The sequence below is a fragment of the Hypanus sabinus genome, chromosome 9, assembly GCF_030144855.1.
Source record: "Hypanus sabinus isolate sHypSab1 chromosome 9, sHypSab1.hap1, whole genome shotgun sequence".
NCBI lineage: Eukaryota > Metazoa > Chordata > Chondrichthyes > Myliobatiformes > Dasyatidae > Hypanus > Hypanus sabinus.
The window spans coordinates 28,419,356-28,447,173 of record NC_082714.1 but is presented as its reverse complement, the minus strand read 5'-3'; the positions used below and the strand labels follow the sequence as shown (position 1 = coordinate 28,447,173).

At 41.6% G+C, this 27,818-nt stretch overlaps 1 protein-coding gene across 1 annotated transcript in view; it reads right to left on the bottom strand.

The window, feature by feature from the left end:
• Positions 1–739: 739 nt before the first annotated feature.
• xylt1 (xylosyltransferase I) overlaps positions 740–27,818 on the bottom strand; it is a 260,639-nt gene continuing 233,560 nt past the window's right edge. Inside the window, exons 9-11 of the mRNA XM_059979376.1 lie at positions 20,215–20,410; positions 14,269–14,602; positions 740–4,922 (exon numbers count right to left, since the gene is read on the bottom strand). Of these exons, the coding sequence (XP_059835359.1) occupies positions 4,600–4,922; positions 14,269–14,602; positions 20,215–20,410 (853 nt within the window). The 3' untranslated portion in view covers positions 740–4,599. The remainder of the gene's footprint in view (positions 4,923–14,268; positions 14,603–20,214; positions 20,411–27,818) is intronic.

Below are 27,818 nucleotides of genomic sequence, written 5' to 3'. Positions count from 1 at the left end.
CCACTGTGCAGAGTATCTGCCCTAATGCTCCAGTGAAGTTGCCGTCTTAGGATGGACGCAGAGGAGCAGATACAAAGTTTCCAATGCCACGATAAGATTTCTCTCTGAATGTTTCTCACGTTCTAACAGGGACTGCATTACAAAATCAATACCTCACTAGGTTATTTACTGGCAATGTCCTGTAAAATACAATGGAAATTAACATTTTTTAGCAGTATATTTGCATCAAGAAAGTGTTATTAAAGAGCATTCTATTTCTAAAACTTAATCCCTGCTGCATAAGAATATTCTATTTATGCCACAGATTTAAAATGCCAGTTCCACAGGGAGGGGCGTATCAGTGCACTGAGCTCAAGGAACTGTAGGAGCTGGCAAGGTTGGAGCATTGGTGGGAGGTAGAGAAGGTGGTAGATCATACTGCCTTTTGAGCCTAGGGCTGGCTGACTTAGACCCTCACTCCCTTTCTGTAATCCTCTGCAACCACGGCTAACAAAGAGCCATTCAAATCTCAGATTTGAATTTTTCAAAAATCTTAATCGTTTTTGGGGAGAAGTCCACCTTTTCATCACCCTCTGTGTGAAGTGGAAAGGAATTAACCTAATTAAATATTAAAGGAGATTTGACTGTGTTAAGGCCTTAGCCATGTGTGTATCTGGGTTTTTGACAGCACAGATTTGCCCCATACCATGAATGCAGCATAATACCCTGAGTAAAGAGATAAATAAAGATGAAAGCATAACGCAAATCTTTTTTTTGTATTTTAAAATTTTGCAATCAAAAACACAATATGACAGAAGGCATCTATATACAACAGCAGTTATTTTTTGGTATGATACAGCATTTAATACAACTGTTGACAATCTGCAAACTCTTGCTTTGTCAAACAAAAGCAGACTTGTTCACACCGGAAGGCAGCTAAGGCACAATTTCTGTGTTTCTTTTTCTCTCTGCTAATAGAAGGGCAATTGGGTGCAAAACAGTTAGTGCAATTATTTGCTGAATATAATTCTACATACAGGAAATTGTACTGGTTTCAGAACTTTGATTAAAAGGTCAAATTAAAGATTCTTTTAAACTCATAAAATATTTTATTACTTTAAATAAATAACAAAATATTTACATCTTTCAATGTGCTGCATATTGGAATTTGTCCTTCTATCATTGTATATACAGGTTCAGTTTATAAAATAATTCTTTACAGATTTTTAATGCATATTTGGATCTTTAATAAAATAGCCATCATCTTTTAAATCCACTTGGTCATCTTTCTTTTAAAATGAGGGTGTGATCACTAATTTATTAGAAGAGCCAGCACTGACTATCTGACATCCACACATTTGTTGACATTTAGTAAGAGTATCTTTAATGCGGTCTTTGGACAGGAATTGACCTAACCATGACTAACAAAACTCATTGAATAAAATATGTGACAATTTACAAATATGGCGCAGTGAACAGCGCCTGAATATTTGCTCTGTTATCAGAGACACCTATACAGCATCTTGCAGTTTATGTGGCAAGATCATCTTCAATTTTGATGAGTTCTCACGATCGGGAACAGTTTGCATAGATCATACATTCAGCTCAGGTGAAACAGGCTCTGAAGATAGTTCTGGTATCTATAGTAATAGGTAAAATAAACTCCCGTACACATGTGAGGTAGCACCCATGACAGCGGCCCCTCATTACAGAAGGGAGAAGGCATTGAGCTAAAGATTTGATGGTAATAAATCATGGACATTAACAGCGCACAGACTTGATAATAAACGGCTGGAGAACTACTTTATAAATTCCCTCCCCTGCCTCCTGTTAAGAAGATTTTGTTCACTCCATTGTGAAATTTACTCGTCAACTTTATGCTTTTAACTTGTACATTTGGATAAATTGAACAAATTGGAAAAGAGTACCTGCTGTGTACATTTCAAAGGCTGAAGATAGAGCCTTGGGGAATACAGTCAGTTATTTGCATTCATAATGAATTTTGCAGAACACATGAAGTTAGCCACTATTCAACCCTTTACAGTCTGAGAAATCTCACTTTATAAATATTTCCATTCTTAGAGACAGGGGCAGCATGCAAAATATTGCACAAAATCGCCTGCCTATCTTTATATATTAGTTATGTTTTCAGCTTCTCTGCCATCAAATTATTAATTATTCCTTCCCCACGTCTAACATTTTCATGTGGATTTTCTTTTTCCCTTGCCAGCTTGAGTTACTACTACAGATACAAACAGATCGATAGCACTGTATAAACTCAATCCCTCTCAAGCAGAGTCAGTTATCATTTACCAGCTGGGCTAGGATACATTGATCAGTACAAGAAAATGAGAGAAGCTAGTTTTCTTTAAAACCCACTTCCTCAGAATTTCAGGCTCCAGAAATCCCACACAATGTGAAAGAAATGAGATTGCAATGGGATCAATGAGGATGTCAATCCTGATCACTAGCTTCTACCTTCTCTACTAGAATTAAAACCACCCTTCTGTCTAAACATTTAGCAAGTCCTGTTCAGATTCAGATTCTTAATTGCATTCATGGCAAGGTTACCAGTTCAGGATTTGTAGTACACCAGGTGCTGTTATGGAATAGCACAGACAGACTGCTCCTCAACCCATTAATGAATGACTAACTTCAGGAATCTAATGGTTACATTGGCAAGGATGGAAACCTGGAATAATTAGGTGAGAAGTTTGGCTTTGGTGTTAAACCCATCTGAATGTACAGACCCTCACCTGTGCACAGACACTTTTCATTGACCAGGGAGTGTGAGGGGGGAGCACAACTAGCAGCTGGAATTCTCACATCAGTGCTGATAATGAAAGTTGAATTTCTACCCCCAAAATGGACTTGCAATAAGAAGCAAGGTAGTAAGTGGATTTAAATTGGCACCCTCTGAAAAAACGCCAATTCAGATTCGTCTGCTTTCTCGCACTGACCTGCTGTGTGGTTGCAACCTTTTACAATTCTTCACGCTAACTTTGTTGTAAGGCTGCTGTCAATGTGATAGTGTGAGATTCAAAACAGGTCTAGGCCCTTTGCCATCCCTAGGCATTAACAACAGCTGCTGACTTAAGGAACTAGATCTCTACAGTTTAGTCTCAGTTCTTTACGTGCTGCTTGTATTGTATGTGCAACAAATTTTGAGTGGAGTGTGCTGAAAATTTGGAAAAAAAAAACTGGTTTGGGAGAAGTGAAGCTTATAGAAAATCCTGACTCTCAACCTGTTTAATGTTTAAGGTTAATTATTTTGCTCATACTTAATTACGAAAAAAAAATGACAGTAGGCCAAGTAAAAATAGGAATGGGGCTTATTTCACTTGTTTCCAGTAAGCTTATTTGTTCCACTAAAATGGAGAAACAAAGATATGCTGTGAACCTGCCTACTTCTGGAACAGTCACGCAGACAGTAATGTAGTTTGCCGAATATAAATATTTAAGTATTTTAAAGACTGGTATTTTCAGAATACTTAGAAAATCCAGCCGAGGATTTCAAAGGACCTTAATTTTGCAAACTTTGTTTGGATGAAATTAAAAAATATAACTTTAAGCCCTAATGATAATATAAAAATGACAGTTCAGCAAAATACTCATTTACTGAGTACAGAGTTGAGTTCTAGGTTAATTCTGCCTCATCAGCTACCGCTGACCTTGCACTTCAGTTGTGCGTGTGCTCCTCTGAAAGTGGGGCACCATGCACAGCCCACTGCCTCTGCAGCCCAGGGCAGACTTCACACCTCTAACCCAAGGCTTTTGCATTAGGAAAAGAAAACAGATTTCCGGTGCTGAGCTCAAATAGCTGATTCGGTGAAAATAGAGCGTCATCTTTTTGTTTGCAAAATCTGTCACAAACAGTAAACTTAAAAATGACAACTTTATAAGGGATGTATGATGTAAATAATTTTAAGGGTTGTTAGTCTATTGCTGGCATGACAGTCCCGAAAACCCTCAGCATTAGTGAATTCAGTGAATTATTTTTGGGGTTGCTAACATAGGAGAGTTTTAAGCATTGATGTCTGAATCTGGTTCCTAGTCCTGGCTGTAGTATAATGTTGAGATTATCTATAACACACTTGGAATAGTCAGTACTGAAAGCCCTGTTTCAGCAGAGAGTGTTATAGTCCAGTTAGCTCTCACTCTTACAGTAGGTGCAACAATTATAAATAGTCCTGTTGACTGAAGCATTAAGACCTCTACGGCTTTTTAGGTCAGGTACAGATAAAGAAAGTGGGAAGTCAGGGCACAGGCCTTTGTCAATAAAGGCAGCTTATTAGTAGGATATAGATATCAAGCTGCAAAAGCAGCATCTACTCATTAGTCACTGACTAAAATGTTTAAATAAATAGAGTGCGAAAATTTCCTTCTATTTCTTTCGTACATAATACAATCACTTCTTTCATAGTGCCAGCACAGCTAACACAGACTCCTTCTCTGAACTTCGCGGTCTTCAGCTTTAAATGCACTGCTCTAGCTTTGCCACGGTTTTATGAAGACATCCTGGAACTGTTGCTAAGATCTAAGGGAGAGACCCAACTGCAGAAAATAATCCCACTATCAGGCAAGTCGTGTTTTTGCGATGACCTGGGGCTTCATTGGGTGCTACCTCAGACGGCCATTGGCTTTGACGGGCCCCAGTTCGGATTTGGGGTCCGGACTGTGGGAGCTCCAGGTTGTTTGTCTGCAGGTCTGCATCACCGGGCAGGAGGTGGGACCGATGGTGCAAATGTCCACGGCTGACCACAGGCTGTTCACCATGGGATCCACCCAGTTCTCCAGCTGAGAGCCTGTGAGAGCTGCATTGCGCTTTGCCTGTTCTACTTGGCCAGGAGTAATGTGAATATTCAGGGCGTTATTCAAGCCCTGGAAGCTCTGTTCCATGTAGGCATTCCTAGGTGGCCCATTGTGTAGCTTAAGAGCTTCCTCTGCAAAATAAGAAAACAATGGCTCATTAAAACATATACAAATACTTGAAAACAATTTGTAAAAATGATCAGAAATACACCCAGTGGAAGCTTTATTCGGTACAGAAGTGGAACCCAGTGTGGTCTTCTGTTGCGGTAGCCCGTCCACTCAAGGTTCGATGTGCTGCGCATTCAGAGATGCTCTTTTGTACACCACTGTTGTAACATGTGGTTATTTGAGCGACTGTCACCTTTCTGACAGCTTGAACCAGTCCGGCCCTTCGCTGACATTTCTCATTAACAAGTCATTTTCGCTTGCTGCTCACAGGATGTGCTTAACTTTTGACACCATTTTCTGAGAAATTAAGAAACTGCAGTGAGCAAAAGTCCCAGGAAATCAGCAGTTTCTGAGACCACCAAACCAACCCGCCTGGCATCAATAATTACTCCGCAAACAAAGTCACTTACAGCACATTCCTTCCCCAGTCTGAGATTTCCTCTGATCAGCAACTGAACCTCTTGATCATGTCTGCATACTTTTATGCATTGAGTTGCTGCCACATGATTGGCTGATTAGATATTTTCATTACTGAATCGTACCTAATAAAGTGGCCACTGAGTATATAACTACATTTAATCATAGCACATAATTACACCAATATTTAAAATCTGGTTATCGTTAATTTACTTTTTTGTAGCACTGTTGATTAAACTTTATAGATGTGCAAAATATACTGTAATTCTTTTGTCTAAATATGGGGCACAATTGAGAGCATCCTGACTGACTGCATCACTGCCTGGTATGGGAACTGTGCTTCCTTCAATCGCAGGACTCTGCAGAGAGTGGTGCGGACAGCCCAGCGCATCTGTAGATGTGAACTTCCCTCTATTCAGGACATTTACAGAGACAGGAGTGTAAAAAGGGCCCGAAGGATCATTGGGGACCCGAGTCACCCCAACCACAAACTGTTCCAGCTGTTACCATCCAGGAAACGGTAGCACAGCATAAAAGCCAGGACCAACAAGCTCCGGGACAGCTTCAACCACCAGGCCATCAGACTGATTAACTCATGCTGATACAATTGTATTTCTATGTTATACGGACTGTCCTGTTGTACATATTATTTATTACAAATTACCAAAAATTGCACATTGCACATTTAGATGTAAAGATGTTTAGTCTTCATGTACGTAAAGGATGTAAGTAATAAAGTCAATTCAATTCAACGTTACATATGTGTAGGGTAGTAGAGGTGGAGATACATCTCTATGTAAGGAGATGTAAGGAGTTCTTTCATTCCACTGGGCTGAAGGTGTGGCACCTGCTTAGTCACCCAATCAAGGTCATGTGAAGCCACAGGAGCAGGTGGTGGATGGTCATATGAGCAGCTGGTGCATTTCACAAGTCCTGGTTATGTGACCACTGACGCCAGGCAGACAATCTCTGAAGATTATGGTAGCGTAGTGGTTGGCACACTTTACGGTACAGGTGACCCGGTGTTTCAGATCCTGCTGCTGCTTGTAAGGAGTTTGTACGTTCTCCCTGTGACTGTGTGGGTTTCCTCTGGGTGCTCCAGTTTCCTCCCACAGTCCACAGTCGTACCAGTTGGAGGTTAATTGATCATTGTAAATTGTCCCATGAATAGGGTCTGAGTGTGGCTCAAAGGGCCACTATTCTACATGGTATCGCGATAAAAATATCTCTAGAAAGTATTGATAATCGCTTGTAAAGATACTGCCCAGAGGCAATGGCAAACCACTTCTGTAGAGAAATTTGCCAATAACAATTATGGTCAAGACCAATATCACAACATCATACGACAAGGCATACAACATTGATGACGATGACACATGTACCACACCATCACTAAATCAGTGAATTTGAACAGTTGCAATTACTCAGAGTTTAAGATTAGGAGTGAGTGCATAAAAATGTGGCAGATGGAATATGAAGGGAGAAATGTGAGGTTATCCACTTTGGTAGATAAAATAAAAGTTAGCTGATAGTTTAAAACGGAGCAACTACGGGGCTGTGGAGTGGTAACTGAGTGAAACACTGAAGATTACAGATACGGCAAGTAAATAAATAGATTGTCTACTCCCACCTCTCATCACCACTCTCCAGGAAGTTCTCTTAATGTTCTAGAAGGCTTATTGAACACATTTTTGTCAGAATGTTTCTTCAATGCTCATGGCAAATTGCAATTTGGAATTTCACAAGTGTAATTTCGGAATGTCTTTTAAATGGTGTTAATTCAGTTTTCCAACTAAGCTAAAAGAAAGCATTATGTTTCTTGACTGCTTTTAACAATTTTTTCAGAATCACTGAGTGCTCTATGGCAATAAAAGTACATTTGAAAAATAGTCATTTTTGTAACGTAGGAATTCAAGAGCTCCTGCAGATGGCAGTATGATAGTGACTAGATGATAAATTTCATTGATATTGATAAGGATACATTCTTGTATGCTCCCTAGATAATTTGCCTGCTTTTCTTTAAAACATGTTTTTACAATCACCTCAGGGAACAGCTGGGAACTTGTACAGTAAATGGCAGAACCCTTTGGGGCATGGATATACACAGGGGGACCTTGTGGTGCAAATAAATAGCTTCCTGGAAGTGGCAACATGTGGATAGATTGGTAAAGAAGGCAGATGGAATGCTTGCCTTCAAATGTCAGGGCATCCAGGATAATAGTTGAGAAGTCATGTTGCAGCTGATTAAAACCTTTTAAGTACTGCATGCAGTTCTGGCAGGATGTGGAGACATTGGAGAGGATGCAGAAGAGGTTCACAAGGATATTGCCTGGAATCGGATGTAATGGCTACAGGGAGAGGTTGGGCAAATTTAGATTGCTTTCCCTGCAGTGCTGAAGGCTGAGGGATGACCTGATAGAAATAAATAATATCATGAAGTTATGGGAAATTATTAAATTATTAAGTTAATTTTTCCCCCCAAGGTGGAGATGTCAAGTTCAAGGGGACATAGATTTAAGGTGAGAGGGGGAAAATTTAAAGAAGAAATGCAAGGCATGTTTAGTTTCTCCCATACAGAGAGTGACAGGTGCCAGGGCCGACGACAGAAGCAGATACAATAGCAACGTTTATGAAGCATTTAGACAGACACAAAAACAGGCAAGGAATCGAGGGATGCAGACCAATGTAGAGGCAGATAGGATGAATTTGGATTGGCATCATGATTGGTTGTTCCTGGTTGTGCTGTGTTCTTCTCCATTCTTTGCTCAGTTTAATATTTCATGTGAATAAGTCCCTCTTAAGGGAATTTAAGTTATGAAGTTATTTAAAGTTATTGTAATTTATTAAGCACAAGAATCTGCAGTGAGAGTTGAACCTCTAACCTTCTGATTCAGAAGTGAGGTCCCAACAAGCTTAGACAGAGATAAAACAATGCCTGATTGTTGTTGCTTGTAGGCTGCATATGGACTACCTTTTAACCGCTGCAGTAATCCCCCTGCACTCATTCTCAAAGCTACAGTAATTAGATACTCATAATGGATGATTATTGAAGCTAGATAGATTTGTTCAGCAACAATTCTGGTTCCAACTGACAACCGTCTATCTAGTGCATAATGAATAAATGTGGAATCCTTTAACACTCAGAGATGTTAGGAGAGATTATAAATAGCACTTGAGAAAAACACTTGTGATGTTTTTGTTCAATGACTCAACTGTTCAGACTGAACAAACAAAAAGTGACTGAATAAATGAGCATCTCCAAGCCAAACCCATTGTTTCACCTGCTTTCCTTACACTTCTAGTAATTTAACATGAGCACCAAGATCAATACTGTCCAGAGGTTCAGCTGTTGGATGAGCATCCAGAGACCTGGGTTGTGTACCGGAGATATGAAATTGAAATAACAAAGCAGTTATTAATAATGAAAATTGTAAGCTGTCAGAGTATTATCTTAAGTCATGCTTCACGGAAAGAAATCTGTCAGTCCTGCCTGTACGTGAGTCTAGATAGACCAATATGGTTGACTTTAGACTGTAGAACAAAATAGGATGGGCAAAAAATATCATTATTGTCAAGGATATCCACAGTGCTTAAGAAGCTTAAGAGGAACGTATTTTATAACATCTGAGTGAGCAACTGAACTTGCTGGGATCTAGGCTCCATGGCTTCCTCATAACTTCCAAGATCTAGTGAATAGATGGAGAGGAGAAAGGAGGAATGCAAAGACAGTGGTAGCAGCCTCTGATAAGCTTCTGATGATTGTACAGTATTGATATAGTACAAGAGCTTTGGAATGGATTCATTCCTTTCCTCAATTGCTTGGCATCAGAAGGACTGGAAGGCATTGCAGATGCAGAAAACAAATTATCTCATTTCCAAAGTTTGTTTTGTCTTATTCTTAATTTGGATTTCACTAGTTGTTCCCCTTTACCAAGGGGCGACCTTTATTAAATTAATTTCATAATGATTGATGACATTGTGGTAACCTTTAATGGGCAATTAAGCAAAGAACTCATATTTTAATGACAAAATACGACGAAGAAAGAGGCAGCAAATGAATAATCAGATTTCCTATATGTGAGTTTTTTCACCCAGCTGAGGATTTGGTCCTAGCTAGCTAATCTCAGATGATGCATCGAGTATCAAAAGTCAATGAAGACTTTCACACAGCAACCAGTGCAAAAAGGATATGTGATGACACAATAGCTAATGTCCTAGCTGCTGTCTATCACAATGAAATACAGTTGCAAAGTCTTTTCAATGACCATTCCATTGTCTCTACAGATGCAACCTTACACACTGAGGTTCTCTGGAAAATTGTTTTTTTTTGCTTCGTGAGGTTAGACTACCTTTTGAGAGAGGAAGATATACAATGATGATTCCAAAGGTAAGGGTACGGAAATGGGTTTCACAAACCACTGTGGCTTCTTGTGGCATTCAGATGGCTAAGGAGTTACTTGACTGAAATTTTCAAGATATTTGGCTGCACTGTTGCAGTGGACGAAGATATTTCCACTGGTTGTGGCTCGTAGGACTCAGAGAAATGTTGAGAAATTGGAGCCAAATTACTGAAGTTAGGAAATGCTTGCACAAGCAATAACCATCTGGAACTTTCCACTAAAAAAGACATCTGATGAAAATCTGAAACTTCCCCTGCAAAAGACATAACTTAAATCTGAAATCAAAGGATTTTTTTTATTAGCAAAGGCATTGAGGGAATTTCAGCTAGATCACAGGATATGGATATTGAGAGAATTTCAGCTAGGTCACAGGATATGGATATTGAGGATCATGATTCAAAGTAGCAGTGTTTACCAAATTAGCGAAATTACAAAACATTAGATTTTAAACTGACCCAGAATTAAATGTCCTTTCTAAGTTGCTTAAGTATTTTAAATTCCTCATTTAAAATATTAGCTCTTCCTGCTCTGCCCAACCTGAATCCTTGATTCTTTCTGCTGCTCCATTCCCTGATAACTTTAAGCCCTCAATTAATTGTGCAGGGAATGTTACTGCATATTGTACCATCTAATAAAGTGGCCACTCAGTGTATGTTTGTGGTCTCCCATCCACTTCAAGGTTCGACATGTTGTGCATTCAGAGATGCACTTTGGCACACAACTGTTGTAATGTGTGCTTCTCTGAGTTACTGTCAGCTTGAACCAGTCTGGCCATTCTCCTCTGACCTCTCTCCTTAACAAGGCATTTTTGCCCATAGAACTGTTGCTCACTGGATGTTTTTTTTTTCTGCCACTTCCTGTAAACTCTAAAGACTGTTGTGAGTGAAAATTCCAGGGGATCAACAGTTTCTGAGATACTCAAACCATCCCATCTGGCACCAACAATTGTTTTGCAGTCAAAGTCACTTATATCACATTCCTTCCCCATTCTGATGTTTGGCCTGAACAACAATGGACCCTCTTGACCATGTCTGCATGCCTTTATGTTTTGAACTGCTGCCACATGATTGGCTGATTAGATATTTGAATTAATGAGCAGGTGTAGAGGTGTACCTAATAAAGTGGCCACTCAGTACATATTGCAGGGTTACACCACACCTGATTCGCAGTTACACCAATTAAAAATTAAAGTAAGACCCTCAAGTATGCTGCTGAATCATTTCACTATGAATACAAGATCACTTGAAAATTCAACTGAATGAAGCTGTTCTGTTCAGGAACATTTCTGAAGTATTTAATTTCTGGGATATTATTTTGGAAATCTGTGTACCCCTTTATCATGCCTACCTTTGATTGTTTTGATCTGTTGAATTCGATTATGTTTTTTTTTCAACTCCATTAGTACTGACTTTGGAAAAACAAAATGGCCTCAACCGTGAAAGGCTTAGATGTTTAATCCTGTGCAATGTTGTTCTTAAAATGTTTATTATTATTTTTCAAATGTGATGCAACAAAATGTAAAGTGAGGAAGGGAATCCAGAATATTGGTAATGTTCTAGACAGGAATCATAGAAGAGATGCACAGAGAAATGAGACTTTGACTCGAATGACTAGAATGATGAGTCGGCATACGGGGAGGAGATAGAGAGGCTGGTGGATTAGTGCAAACACAACATCTTGAGTCTCACTGTGGACAAGACCAAAGAGAAACGCATGTGGACTTCAGGAAGGTGCAGCCTGACCACTCGCTACTGAACATCAATGATTCCTCAGTGGCGAGAGTCAGCACCACCAAATTTCTTGGAGTGTACATCACAGGTGATCTCAGTTGGTCCCTCTTCAGTTAAGAAAGCATAGCAGCAGCTGCAGTTCCAATGGAGATTGAGGCGAGCGAGGCTCCCCGCCCCCATCTCTAACCACATTTTACCAGAGCACCATCTAGAGTGTCCTGACAATTTGTATCATGGTCCAGTATGGGAGTTGTATGGGCCTCTGACTGCAAGACCCTGCAATGGATTGTGAGGACTGCTGAGAGAAACATTGGGATCTCTCTAACCCCCCCACCCCCCCATCCGGGACAGAGCTCTCAGCATTGTCAAGGACCCCTCCCATCTGTCCCACAATCTCTTTCACCTCCTACCATCAGGCAGAAGGCATCAAAGTTTAACAACAACGAGTGTTAGAGTGGGTAACAGCTTCTTCCCCCAGGTATTGAGATTTCTGAACACTCTACCACCCAGTACACATTAGTTACGACAATGCCAGTAGCATTGTTGTATATTTAACTATATGTCATATATTCAATTTCTGTCAACTTGTACATCTGCAGTATTTTATTATTATCTGTTAATGTTACTATGTTTATACTATTGCAATGTCCTGGTTAAGATTTCTGCTGCTCTGCTATGAGGTATTTCATTTTAGTAGTTTTCTGTAAAAGCAGTGTGTACTGTTGATAGGATATTTGGTTTCAGCTAAAGATAAGGGGCCATGTTGTTCAACTTAGGAATGTTGCATCAGCCAAGTAGGATAGTGGGATCGGGAGAAGGTTCCAAGAGAGCTGGGCTGATAGAGATCTGTGATTGTCAGTGGTGGGGTCCGTGGCCTTTTGGAGGGAGATACAGAGAAGACGCCAATAGGATTTGATCCAACAGGAAGATGCGATTGCAAGGACAGCTTTGCAAGATGAAAGAGTCCAAGATGGGAAGTTCTACTGGTGATTAGTGATGAGAATTCAGTGCTGTGAAAAGTGGTTATACCCAGCTTTTGGAAGAGATGAGTTCCAATGGTCATGTGTACGTTTAGATGGGGCCTTTTGTTTTCTTTCTTTTCTTTTTCTTAATAACTGTTTGATAAAACTGAAATTGGTAAATATGCTTCCTTTATAATTTTATGCTGGTGCATGATTTGTCATTTCTTAGTGATCGGTGATTCTGTCTGGGCAGTATTTACACAGCATTCGCTCAGATCGAGGTCCCTTATGTTGGAATTCCCAATGTTCCTGTTTGGTTGAACCCTAACTCATACCGATGCTAGACATGTATTGTTTATGGAAGGTGGCCTTCTCACCACTGAGTCATGTGGCTGTTAGCAGAGTTAGCTAACAAGCCCAGTTTGTATGCGCAATCTGCTGTGAGGGTTACATTATATGATATATGTACTGTGTTTTGCACCTTGGTCCTTGGGAAACGTCATTTAATTTAGCGGTATACATGTGTAGTGTTGAATAACAATAAACTTGGACTTGAACATGGATTCAATCAATGCAAAGGAAAACAAATGGTTCCTTTAGAATTGGTTAACCAGCCACCTCTTTGACCTGTTCGAACTCTCTTATAATGTTATCCCAAGTTATGCTGATGCTGTCTGTCCTTCTCATTTTGACTACAAAAATTAACTTTGACAAGCACCTAGATAAAATTTCAAGGTTATAAGGAAAATTCAGTTTTTAATATGCTCTTGGTGATTAGTGACTCTCAGATAATGATGTTGTAATATAAATTTTAGGGAGTGTTTTTATTTTTAAGCCGGGTTTGTATTGTTAAATTGACTACTACACTTCACATGCATAGATGTGGTTAAACAAAGTGCTTGTGAAGAGTACATTGAATGGGTACTGTTCAGTCCTTGATATTTATGACGAGCTATGATTGAAGCAGTGAAGTGGTTCTTCTCATGGTAAACTGTACTCAGGCTGTACTTGTTGTGTAACTGAATCATTGTTGTGTGGGGAATGTTACAGAACCAATTAGAGACAACAACCAACCTTAATCCTTTAAATTGATCCTGGAACTGAAGAGAGTGGTCAACGTCAGCACAGGAGGACACGTTTGTTTACTGCCTGAAGCATAAAGTAACCGAGTAAAACAAGCCAGAGATTCACTAGTTCAATCACTATGAACAGGACAGGCACCGTCTGAACAAGCCGCAGAGGACATTTATACTAATACAGTCCTTTGACAGCTGATATATGTGGGTGCCATACCATCAGGATCAGGTTCAATTGTGATTAAGTCTGCAGTTAAACAGCCAACTAACTCTGACCAATCAGACAGTAAGATTAAATAATGCCTACGGAGCCTCATAAATAAAGAGGACAGAAGAAACACTGAACTGAAGATTAGTGTGCTTCCCCACTTTAAACAGTAGTTTTGTTTTCTGAAAGCTGGATTCATCCACCATATTCCTGTGGAGCAGGACAGAAGCATTCTTTCAGAAGGGGAGTGTAGGATGTTATTCAGACAGAGTGGAAGGGATCTTGTGTAGAATGTGGGCGTGTTTCAATATTAAATATTCTCTGGTTTGTAAACTCTCACATTCACTGAACCATATTGGATCGATTGTGAAAATGTGGCAAGTGCATACAAGGCACGATGAGTCAATAGGGCCTCCTACCCACGGAGGGCTCACTCACTCCACGTGGGCCTTCAAGTGTGCTTGCCAGGCCCAGCTCGCAGCTCCCTCAATACAAGTTGCCCAGCACATGACTCACCTTTTCTAATCGGCTGCCTATTGGAGAATGTCAGAGGTGTAACCAGAAACTTGGTTTCAGCCACGGGTGCCCAGTGGTGAAGAATTTTAACCGTCCAAAGGCCTGGCCGCAGAGGCAAGTTCAGCGGAGGTTTGTAATGAGTGAACTCGGCACCTGAATCAACCTGAATATCATAGGTTGCTGCAATAACATTAATTGGATCAATCCAGACCACTGTGACTGTAGCATTGGGACCCTTGCCCCATTTCTGCATGCCAATAGGCTCGTCCATGGGTCCAATGAGCCCTCCGTAGTTGCGGAAAATTCTTTCCTTAGCATCCCACTCTGTGCCAACCTGAAAGCAAAGAAATTCCAACTTTAAAGAATTGCCTGCAAATTATATAAGGTAAACATCTTAGAAAGTATACCATAGATCTTAGGAATACCTTGTTATTTGAGAAAACAGGACAGCATGGGATGGAGCTTAGAGATCAGAGCTTGGTAAACCTATTTTATACAGCTTCAATAACCCAAATTTAGTCCTAATTTCTGATGCCGTCAGTGTGGTGTTTGCACATTTTCCCTGACATCACCATACGTTTCCTCCTTCAAGTAGATTTAAGAATTATGACATTGAAAATGTCACCAGATTTAGGCTGTACAACCGTTGTACTATGTACCAAGTCCAGCACTGGGATGAGCTACGTCCAATTCGTACAGACTTTCATCAACCTTCAGGTAGTCACCCAGTGTTGTGTCCTTTGCACTTGTTAATGGAAAGTCCACCAGTTGATCAAGCACCCCCTGCGTGGATTTCCTCTTTTGTGAAACAGTAGAAGTCTGTGTGGAGTTGGGAGGAGAACCCCTCCCAGCGCCTGACCACTGGCTGATCCACTGCTCCTAACAACATACATTTTCAGACAGAGGTTCCAGCTGTGCTGAGAAAGTGTACCTGCAGAGATCAAAAGACACAGGTAGCTTTTTGGGTTGGGGGAATCAATGAGGCTGAAGGACCAGTGCCGAATCAGCCATTAAAGTTCAGTAGCTACTGCTTCTGCAGTGCTAAATCTAAAATCTGAAACAGACCACAGTGAAAACCTACCAATAAGTAAGTTTATTCTGATTTCCTCCTTCTTCCCATCCAAAAAAATTCAAAATTTTACTTCAGACGTATCAAACTAATTTCCTTCTAAAGCTCAATAATATTACCTTCACTGAGATGGCTTCTATCAACCTCCTAGGATACATATTGAACAGGACCTTGATAAAGTATCCACAGATCTCACAGCAACATGTAGGCTGGTGTCCTATGGAAGATGATTTGCCTCATGACTCCCTGTCCACAGCAGTATTGATGAAATATTCTTCACTTGCCCAGATAAGTGAAGCTTGAGACTGTCCAGGAGAAAGTAACCATCTCCCCTGAAAAGTTCATCCTCCGCAATTGGAGCAATGTGTTTCACCTACTGTAGTTGCCCAGGAGACACCTCCAAAGGGCAACAGATACACGGGAAATGCCACTACCTGCAAGTTCCTCTCTGAGGACAACTATTTTGACCAACCAACATGTCACTTCTCCTTCACAATCACTGCTTCTCAGTGTTGGTACCCCACATCCAACTTCACACAACCGCACTATCATTTAGACTTCTCAGGGGTTTGGCTGGGTAGATGCTTAGGGATGTTTTCCCTCATGGAAGTATCTAGAGAGGAGAGAATCATAATGAAGATTCTCCATTTAAGACAGGGATAGGCAGGAATCTCCTCAGAGGGTGTGACTCTTTGAAATCTTCTGTCTCAGAGTTGTGGAGACTGAGCCAATGAATATATTCAAGGCTAAGATAGTTAGAAATTTGGATCATAGAGGAACCAAAGCTTTTGGGGTTCAGGTATGTTGAGGCCAAAATCAACTCTATCGTGATCCTATTGAGGGGTTGAGTGGGCTTAATGGGTTACATACCTTACAACTTAACTGTAAAAAGGCAATCATGACCTTCTAATGGAAGCTGGTTTGGGCAAAAAGTGGTGGACCTGGCTATGAAACACTAAATATGTAAATTTCAATTGATTACCATTATGAAGGGGCCTGAACTACAAGCTTAGATTATACTTCCAGAATTAGGTCACTGAGCTAACCTCCAGGTTGTTTATGTAGGCTATGCACCAGCCCTGCCCTTAATTGTGACCTTCTCTCACTGACTGCAGCTTGTTGCACAGTGAAGGAAATCATCTTTGGTCAGCTCCTCTCGAGCTCACAGCTGTAATGGTAGGAGAGAAGATCCAGCTTAGAAAAAAAGAGGGCTATGGGTAACCCCAGGTAATTTCTAAAGTAAGGATATGTTCAGCACATTTTGTGGGCCAAAGGGCCTGTATTGTGCTGTAGGTTTTCTATGTTCTGTAATGTCTTTTTTACGGCAACATGTGAAGATTGGAAAAAGCACCGGAAATTTGTTGCCTGTGTGAACACACAGACGCTGACTCTCCAAATCGAATGAGAGAAGCCTCTCTTGCTGGTACCTGCAACAAACTTCATTTTCAGTTCTCTAATGGATCATGTGCTCCATAATCACAGGTCTTTTGTAACAATAAATGGGACTGCCTTATACCTAAGTGCCTTTTGTAAGGATTGCCAAGTCTGAAGCCTCACTGGGCTGCCTTCTTTCACCTGCTGTCATTAATGCAGCTGTTTCAATAGAGAATCCCTGACATAAGACATAAAGGAACCGCTTTCCTCTTGAAAGGTTCCACTTGTCCTGAATAAACTTAACAACTGACTTCCTTTGCTTTGGAGACCTGCCAGAAAGACAGCTCTATAGCATCTAGTCTTGCAACTTTTGTTAAATTTATAAACGAGTCTTTCTGACCGCTCCCAAGCCTCTCTGAGGGAGCTCTTCTGACTTTGTTTGTGACCTCCCATTCCTATCTGAACTTTTGTTGCTGCTGGTCTTTCTCCGGAGCTGTCCCGGGCAGCTCTAATTCTGACCCTGGAGTACTCTTATCTGCCTCTCTTCCTGCCACGCAGTCTGCTAATGCTCACTTTAGGATGTCCCCTTGTGTTTGATCTGATGAGGAATATTCCGTGGGTCATTGTTTGAAATCTGGCTTAGGGGCACTCTTTCTCCGACACAGGCACTCCTGCTTTAGAAAATAAAACTCGCCTAGTTACTCGATCTAAACACTTGCGAACACCGGTTCAGTGATTTGGCACTGAGTGAGTGGTGAGAGGGAGGGGTTTTAAACGAGAATCGAGGAGAATGTTTTTACACAGATGGTGGTTTACACCTTGAACCTGCTGCCAGAAGAGGTGACAGAATCAGATACAATCACTATGTTTATGAGACATCTAGACAGGCATTTGTAGTATGGGGCTAATGCAGGAAAATGGAATTAGCGTAGATAGGCTGCGGGGTCGGCATGGATGGGGGCAGGGCAGGGGGCTGAAGCACCTACTATGCTGTATGACTAAGAATAACCACTGCTTTTGCTGTAAGACATGAGATTCGCCCAATTTGGTTTGCTGCACATCAGAAGAAGAATCAGAATCAGGTTTATTATCACTGATATGCTTTGCGAACTTTGTTGTCTTGTGGCAGCAGTACCTACAATTTACTGTAAATTACAATACAGAGTATATAAAAAGAGAAGAAAAATAGTGAGGTAATATTCAAGGGTTCACTGTCCTTTCAGAAATCTGGTGGTGAAGGACAAAACATCTGTTTCTAAAGCGTTGAGAGTGTGTCTTTCAGGCTCCTGCAGCTCCTCTCTGATGGTAGTATTAAGAGAAGACATTTCTTGGGTGCTGCCTTTCTGAGGCTTTGCCGTTTGAAGGTGCCCTCAATGCTGGGAAGGCTTGTGCTCTGATGGAGCAGGCTAAGATTATGATCCTCTGCAGCTTTCTCGAACCCTGTGCAGTAGCCCCTCCACCCCAGACGGTGATGCAACCATAGTCTCCATGGTATTTCTGTAGAAATTTCCTAGTCTTTGGTGATAGATCATGTGTGGCTGTCTGGTATGGAGGTGGCACTGCACAGGATCGGGAAATGCTACAGAGGGTTGAAACCTGATTGCACTGGTGAAAGTTGATTGGTTAATTTAGACTTGTTTGACATAACAAAAGAAAAGAAAAGGAAGTGGGAGTCTGATCTCAATTCTTTGTAGTCAACACAAGGAAGGAGTTAAATACATCACTTTTTTGTAAGGAAAATAGGATCTAAATTAGTAATTCTTTCAACAAAAGGCAATCAGGCATACCAGTTTGGATCAATTCCATGTATTAGCCAGATTTAGTATTTTTGGCACTCAAACAAAATCAGAAACATTAGCACCAATTGTCAGGCCTGCTGAGCTGCAATGTGAATGCTAATTTTCTTTTTCCCTTTAGATTTATCCCCCAGGGTGCAGTCTTAACTCAAACACAAACTCATGCATTAGTTGCAGCTGACTTGTACACTGGATACTAATTTTGAGATGTCGTCATTGACAAACAATGCCATTAAACTGCACTGGTTTTATAAGTATGGACACTCTCTCAAAGTGACAACCAAAGAAATATCCTCTTTATCAAGGGTTCCCAATTTTGGGCCTACAGATCCCTTGTTTAATGGTATTGGTCCATAGCATGGAAATGGTTGAGAACCCCTTCTCTAGATGCAAGACACACAAAATGGAGGAACTCAGCAGGTCTGGCAGCATCTATGGATGCAAACAATTCTGCGCCTCTACATTTTGGAAGTTTGTATTCTTGGAAAATTGACAATAATTTCATTTATAGAGAAGGGTTCAATGCTGTGTGCAAGAAAAAATTCATTACTCATGACCCTTAAGAACCTGGGTTTTCCTAGAGCTGGAGTTTTCCTAGAGTTTTCATAGAGCTTTTTGTCTTAACATTCCACTCCTCCCTCAAACTCGGTTTTGAAATCTGTAAAACATCCAGTCTTTTTCCACTCTCGAGAAAGGTTCCCTAATCTTTCTTTTTCTTTTCCTACACGTGGTCTGAGCTCTTCCAACATTTTCTGTTTATAATTGGAGATTTTATAGTTGTCTGCATGAATGATTTTACAGTACAGAGAAGAACAAAGAAACTTGCACCCTTGGGGGGGGCGGAATTGGTTTGCCCCTCTACAGGACTACTATTTGTTTAGATTCTGTTAATTGCATTTGAGATGGAAAATTTTCAGCAGCAAAACCAGTTCCATGACATGGAACTGGCTGAATATAGACTGCCATGAAATAAAGTGTTATCACACTTACAATTCGGAGGGATGTAGATGCATGCGGTGGGCAGAGAAGATCACTGGCAGTCATTGCACAGGAGTGAATGTAAGACAGCCAACAGCCCGAGGCAACTGCATTACTCCCTTGAATAGAAGAAGACTTCACTGCTTCAGAAAAAGGCAAAGCCAGTGCAGAATGGCTTTAAACCAGCCAAAAACACCAAATGCTATTTAGCTTCATCAAACAGCACACACATCGCTCAAACTGTGCCTCTAGCAGATTCCAGCATCTACAATCTTTTGTATCTTCATCTTCCTCAAGATGGCTGACAGAGAGGACACTGAAAACCAAAACCTCGGGGACAATGGGCAGTTTCTAACCAGGCCTTCTCCCAGAGGAGTTGTAGCAGCCATTTGCTGAATGCCTTAAAATACAAAAAACCGAATACTGATACACAATAGTATCAGAGGAAATTACTAAGAATTAGGTTGTGTACACATTTAGCATGCAGGTTTCCACTAAGTATGTCATTTAGTCAACAGGGATCATTGTTCTGGTCCAAGATAAACCATTCCTCAATTCTCCTGGACCAATCCTTGGATTCAAAACGTTCACCAGAGTGACCAGAAGTTCATGCTGTCTGAAATGAATTGAAAAAAATTCAGTACTTAGCTGAAATGGTAATTACAATTACAATGGGCAGTTCTGTCAGAGCAATGAAATAGCACACCTTTATTTCTTATTTATTTTTACCTCGGCAAACTGCAGACGTGCAAACTCACTCGAGGGATTTGAAAATTTAAACATTTTCCTTGGCATCACCCAGGTCTCCAGCGTTTCCAGTTTGCTGGTAGCTAGGTTAGTTGCATGGTGCTTCAGCAAGTAGCCTTGGAACCGGTCAGCATAGAAGTAGAGGTGAACAGAGATGGGGTGACCCATGCCATAATATCTAGAATAAAGAACGAAAACAGAGAGAAACATTAGCCAGAAATAACATATCCACCACATATTTTATGACAAAAAGGAACAGTCTAGATAATAAAAATGTTCAGGTAGAGCATTTGGCCTAAAGACCCCATTAGAACAGAGAAAATCATTTAGAACTGAACTCATTATAAACAGCCTCAGAGATGGGGGAATTAAAGACTTTAATCCCTGTTGTTTGCTTTTAACTGGTTCCTGCTAGATTAACACCCGCTGGCATGGTTTAGAAAGCCATAGAGAAAAAGCAAGGTCAAATGAAGGGGGAAAAAGTTTAATGTTACTGTTATCCATTATTCCATGTCCACACACCGATCTTTCTTCTATTGAACTAGTTATGTAGTATTGAAATAAAGGATTTGTCCTGACCTGAAAATGCAAGCTCTTGGTATGAAGCCAAAAACAAAGGGAATCAAACAATTGCCAATAAATTGAAGCCATGTACACCGAGCCAATGGGAATTACAGAGAGACTTCAGTGATGCCACTGTTCAGACTGGTAACTGAAGGACAACACAATTCCAGTCACTGAGTCTTGGAAAAGTACAGCAGACAAACAGGCCCGTTGGCCCACCTAGTTTGTGCCAAAACCATTTAAACTGCTTACTCCCATCAACCTGCGCATTGACCATAGCCCTCCATACCCCTACCATCCACGTACCTATCCAAACTTCTCTTAAACATTGAAATGGAGCTTGCGTTCACCACTCCTGCTGGCAGCTCATTCCACACTCTCAGGACCATCTGAGTGAAGAAGTTTCACTTAAACTTGTTCCCCTTAAACTTTTCACCTCTCACCCTAAATCTATGATCTCTGGTAGTAACCCCATCCAACCTCAATGGAAAAAGCCTGTTTGCATTTACCCAATCTTTACCCCTCACAATCTTCTACGTTCCAAAGAATAAAGTCCTAACCTATTCAATTTTTCCTTTTAACTCAGGTCCTCTAGACCTGGCAATATCCTTGTAAATTTTCTCCCTACTTTTTGAATCTTATTTACATCTTCCCTCCAGGTAGATGACCAAAACTGCACACAATACTCCAAATTAGGCCTCAATAACATCTTATACAACCTCAACTGTCTTTGTGCACGGAACGGAAAGCCAACTTGCAGGTGCAGCACGTGATTAGGAAGGCAAATGGCACAAAAGAGCGTTGTTACGAGAGGATTTGTGTGCAGGAAGGAAGACATCTTAATGCAATATGCAGATTTTGGTGAGCCCGCAATCAGAATATTATACCCTTTTTATCTCTAACTTGATAAACAAAGTGTGGGCCATTGAGCAAGTACGCTAAAGATTCACTTGAGTAACACCAGGGATGGATAGTTGGCTGTACGAGACATCGTGTAGACCATGTCAGTATTCACAAAGGGAGATCTCATTGAGATTTACAGGATTTTTATGGGGCTCAGTGGGCTGCATACAGTGAGGATGTTTCCTCAGGCTGTGGAATCTTGTCAGGGTCTGGTCCGGAGTTCCAGGTCTCGATCTGGTCCGAGTGCTCCGGACTCCGGGTCTTACAGCTGTCCCTCCCGGCCCCTTTGAGCCTGTTAAGATCAGCCTGGATCAAGGAGGCACACCTGTGGCCAATTCGGCTGCATGTGTTTATAACAGGCCGTGGGACGGAGACTGGGTGGGTGGTTGTTTTGTTCTGTATCCTGTCCTACCCTGGTTGCTGCCCTGCTTGGAATCCTGCTCTGCCCTGGTTGCTGACTGTTCTGTATATGCTCTATCCGGTTGGTCTTGTTCCCCTGCTTCTCTCCTGTGCGCTGGTCCTGCTGTTCTGCCTTATTCTCCTTGTTTGCGCTGCCACGCCTTTCCCAGTTTACCAATGTACCCGGTGGATCACTGTAGTTTTTCTGCTTACCCTGGATCCAGCTTCCTACCTGTTGCCTCCGTCGGGTGGGTCTGGCAGAATTGCCGCTGCCTGGCAGGGGTTCTGCCCCTTCCTACCCGTGGCCTCTGTTGGGCGGATCCGGCTGGACTGCCACTGCCCGGCAGGGGTTCTGCCCCTTCCTACCCGTGGCCTCTGTTGGGCGGATCCGGCTGGACTGCCACTGCCCGGCAGGGGTTCTGCCCTTTCTTACCCATTGCCTCCGTTGGGCAGGTCTGGCCGGACTGCTGTTGCCTGGCAGGGGTTCTTCCACCTATTGCTCCCTAAGGGTTGTGCCCCGCACCTGCCCGGGTGTCAGCGACTGGCCCAGGCTTCTGTATTCCCGCCTGGGAGGCAGCCCTGCCCGGGGATCCCTGCGGCCCGCCATGAGGAATCTGCCTGCCTGCCTGCCCGCCCCGAACTGTGGGATCTGCCTGCCTGCCTGCCCCGTCTGAACTCTGGGATCCAGCCCCGCCTGCATTAACCCTTACACGCCATGGCATCCCCATCCTGTCCTCCCCCTAGTACTTCAGTGTCTGCGTCCTGCGTTTGGGGCCATCCGGCCCCCGTTCCTGACAAATCTAGAAGCAAGTGTCACATGATTAAAATAAGGAGTAGGCCTGAGAAGAGGAGAAATTTATATTCTTTTTCTTGTCTGCACTATCTTGATGTACTTATGTATGGAATGAGCCATCTGGATTTCATGCAAACAAAAGCTTTTCACTGGATCTTGGATTTGTGACAGTAGGAAACCAATTGCCAATTAATTCATAGGGGGTGAACCTTTGGAATTCTCTATACCAATGACTGACTGCAGCAAGGCTATTGGATTTCCAGATGAAGGGTCATGTGAAAAGTGCAGGAATGTGGTGCCGAGATAGAACTTCAGCCATAATCCTTATGTTTAGAAGAGCAGACTGGATAGTCTACACTGTTCCTGATACCGTTGTTCTTCAACAAGCAGGCACAAGAAAAAAAAGTGTTGGAATGACCAACTTGTGATCTCTCCAAAACATGAGAGCAGAGAGCTGTATTTTTACTAAAACCTTTCCTGAAAATGATGTGATTGAACATATAGCAGCTACGTAGTTAAAGAGGGAGACTGGGTGTTCAATAGTTTACCTAAAGGGAGCATTTCAGATGCCATTGGTCAGAGCCGAGTCTGTGAATCTCTGCGAATCCACTGGGGAAGTCAAAACCCCGTGTCTACAGGCCCGAGCTCAAGTCCGCGAGACCCCGGAGGTTCGAGGCCTGACCTGGGGTTAAAGGACAGTGTATGCATGGGGATTGGAGGGAGGAACGGGTCATGTTTTTGTTGCTTGTTGTGTTTTGTTGTACTGCCACGCACTGTGGGCGTGCTATGTTATCGCCAGAATGCATGGTGCCACTTGCAGGCTGCCCTAGCACGCTCTCGGCTGTGCAGGCTGTTAATGCAAACAATGCACTTATATCGTGAATGTTTTGCAGCAAAAGGAAACACCTGCGCAGGAGAAGGTGTCAGGTCATTCACAGCCTGTTAAATGATCACTTTTGCGAAGTAGCTACTCCTTGAGCCCATTTTGCTGGACCCTGACAGAGGTCAGTCAATCTGAATTTTGTTAATGACCAATTCAGTGATCCTCACCGACGTTTTCAAATTGGTGCTGCATGTGGTTCACTTTTCCTTCACCCTCTGGACATGTGACTTTGTTGTACTACTAACACAACCAAATGAGAATTTGAAATAGAATGTTGATTTTAGATCCACAAACAACAGCAGAAGTTTTAGAAAATGCACAAGGTAAAAAAACAGAACCCTCTGCAAAAAAAAAACAGGAGTAAACTCAATAAGGGGAAGAAAGGATGATGGGGGAGGGATAGATGGTGATTTTCAGCATAATTTAAAAAGGAAGGTGCTGAACTGAAAGCCCCAGGGAAAGACACACTTTTTAAATAGTGTGGGTTAAGTCAACAAGCAAATTGAAAGCAGATTGAGAATGGAGACCTGCTACAGAACCTGTGGGCAGGTTAAGTAGTGTGAAATGTGTTGTGCTGAGATATGAGGAATATTACATATATATATATAAATATGGAAAATAATGCTGTATAAAATTGGAAATGAGGCATGACACTCCATTACAAGACTAACTCTATGTGAAGCACCCCACCAAAGGTAATTCATTTTTCGATCAAACTCCAAAGAGTAGTCAGGGCAAGTTAATGCAATAGTTGGTAACTAATGACTCTAAATCTCGGAAACAAATGTAGCAGCAACCAGAGCAGAAAGCAAATTTTAAAAAGGTGACTTTAAAAGAATGAATTAATGGAAATAAATTAATGTTAAATACCATATACCTGGAATAAACACACGCTTGAGCAAGTAACTTCGATAAACTGAAAAGTATTAAACTAGAATGATAAAGACATGAATAATTCCTCAATATAATGCCTTCAAGAAGGACAGGTTTTAATGACTGAAAGACAGGCATAAATGCATGTCTCTTTAGGATGTTCCATGGTGCTCTACTGCCAATGATTTACACTCTGAAGAGCAGTTAGCTTTTTCCTTGAATGACTGGCTGCACGTATCAAAGAGCAAAGCAATTATTATCACACGATCTGTTGTCATCCAGTGCTGAAGGAGAGATATTTATTGGCCAAGGCAGTGAGGAGAAGTCCTCAGTTCTTTGAAATTCCGCTGTCCGCTTGAGAGAGAGAGAAAATGGAGCCTCAGTTTAATGTGTCATTTGAAAGTCAGCTTGTACGGAAAGTACCCTGCTGCTTCTCAGATGAGTGCAAGTTCCTGCTGGAAACACGAGCCCACGTTTCCATATGGAAAGGTGAAGGGAGAGGGGAGTAGAATTTGATGGTGGGGAAGGAGGTGGAGGAATCTCCCCACAGGGAAGTGAGGGATGAGGAATGCCAAGAGGAGCAGGGGAACTTATTAAACCTGACTGCAGCACAGGGACACAAAGACCCTAGAAATAATGACACGGTGCTTTTTTGGTACACAGAATTATAGTATGTTTGAGACTGTATCAAAACATTTACCACAGAAGAAAAACATTGATAAATTTAAAATCTTAAACATAATGATAAAACTAATGAAGCTAAATTTAAATACTTTGTTAAAATATTCAGTGGAAAGGTTAACATTAACTAGCCACTGAATGTCCAAAGAACCCTTATTATATATGGATATGTTGAACCAAATAGAACTGTGATATTTGTAGGCACTAATTGATTGGTTTGATTCGAGGATCCCAAAGGAGCTAATAAGGGAATTGTTTAAGGCACTGGCTACCAACTGGCAAGAAAATAATTGGGCACCTTTTAAATTCTCTAGAGCTGGAGGCAGAGATTTGAAAGTATCTATTGTTAAAAAACTGTATGTGTTGGCAATGGAACACCCAGCCAGAGTGAAACTAATTGACAGAGAATCAAACAATTACATTGTTGTATGTGGCTAAAATTGACTTTATGCATATGACCTATGATCTTAAGCTCACTGAAGAAATACCCAAACCTTTGCTGGGAGAAGTTGCTACAGTTTATCTTCTCTGTGATTTAAAACACTGAGGAAATTGACTATGCTTGAAGTTCAAAGTTCATAGTACAGAACCAGTTCAACACAGGCAAATGAAGCTGGTGCAAGAGCCCGATGGCTGTGTGGAGCAAGTTCAACGCTGTGGTGAGTGCCGATGGTTGCAGGCCACAGCTACAGAGTCAGCTCAGTGCTTAAGCACCTTGATCAGATCGCACAAATAGGGAAAAAAGTAAACAAGAACACGTGGAGCTTGAACTGCAGAGTCCCTGGATGTGGATCCATAGCTGTGCAGCCTGTGCAGCACTGAAGCGAAGGAAGCCTGTTCAGGAGCTCTATGGCTGCCGGGCAGTAACTGCTCCCAAACCTGGACCCAAGTCTCCTGGTCATCTTGTGCTCTCATTCTTGACGATTTTAATCGTGTTAGATGTTATAACTGGTGCAGAGTAATGGAGCTGATCACAGCTTCATGGCCCACCATCAGACACTGACACCGTGTCCATCCCCTGCAATAGCCACCCCAGCCTCATCTGCATGTTCCAAAGTTTAGTTTGCCGAATCCCCCAGGAGATCACAAAAGTGTTTCATCAAAAGGGAAATTACAGGCTGCAGACTGAAGCAATCGTAATTTAAAAGAAAAAGTATATTTAGAAGACGAATATCTAGTGAACTGTCTGCAACACGTTGCTATAGGTCACTGGCGCCATCTTCTCTGTTTCTTTTGCTGCAAGATGTCACCATCTTTTGTCATTCATGGGGGGAAACAATCAGCAACAAATAGACTGCATCTAGAAATAATTAATAATCTATCCAGCCTATTAGCTTTATGTCATCATGGTGGTAAAGTGGTCCTGATACCTGCAAAGTAATCTTCTAGAGGCCTGGACTCATGGGAAACTAGTTCAACCACAACCACAGTTAGCTTAAAAATATTCCCTCATTTGATAGCTGGTATCAGTAATAGTGACCTCAGGTACTGCACAAACCCATGTGGTTAACCATTATCCTATAGGGAAGGAAATCTGCTCCCTTTCCTCAGACTGGTCTAAGGACAGCGAGGCAGCTGCGTGGCCTTGGCTGTAGCCAGGACTAGGCCTCAAGCTGTGGGCTTGCCTGTTTCTGCAGTCCAGGTGAGGAGGTGCTGGAGGCAGTGTAGCGTGGTTACTGTGCTCATTTGGGGACTGGCCTCTCCCATTGGTGCTGCCCTCCAGTGTTCAATTGATGGAGTAACAGTCTGGATTGAGTGAGTCTTCACACTGCAAAGAAATGTACCAACAACTTGCTGGACATGTTGCTCAGGGACTTGGGCTATTAACATACATGGTTTTTTTTTGTGACTATGTTTTTCTGCTCGCTATTTTGAATGAGCTGTCCATGTTTCGCACTTTGACCTCAGAGCAACCAAGGTGTTTCGTTTGGCTGTATTGATGTATGGTTGAATGATAATTAAACTTGAATTTGATTTTGATCAATTCAATTTGAAATAACACACAACACACAATGCTCTAAGATCTCAGCAAGACAGGCAACATCTGTAGTCTATAAAAGATTCCAGACAGTGTGGCAGTCTTAATTGTCACCTTGCTTAGCAACAAACACTGCGGTGTTAAAAACTGCTATTCCAATGTGGAAGCCTCTTCACAAAGTGAACTGCAAAAGTTAAACAAAGGTCACTCACTATCAGCCTCTCAAAGGGAACTGGAGTTGAGTCACAAATGGCAGGTGTGTTGTTGAAGAATATATGACAGGAAAGAATTAAACAAAGCACTACAATAGTAGAAACAATTTTAGGATACTTGAAGGAGCACCTTTTCCAGCAATATTCTAAGCAAAAAAGATGGTAGCAAATGAACAAAAGAGGTTGGTTTAATTAGGAATGGAAATGCTTTGCTTTTGGTCAGGTAAATGATTAATGTTAAATGTAAAATGTTTTACATTGGTCAAAAAATGTATGTAATAAATGGAATTTAATTAATAC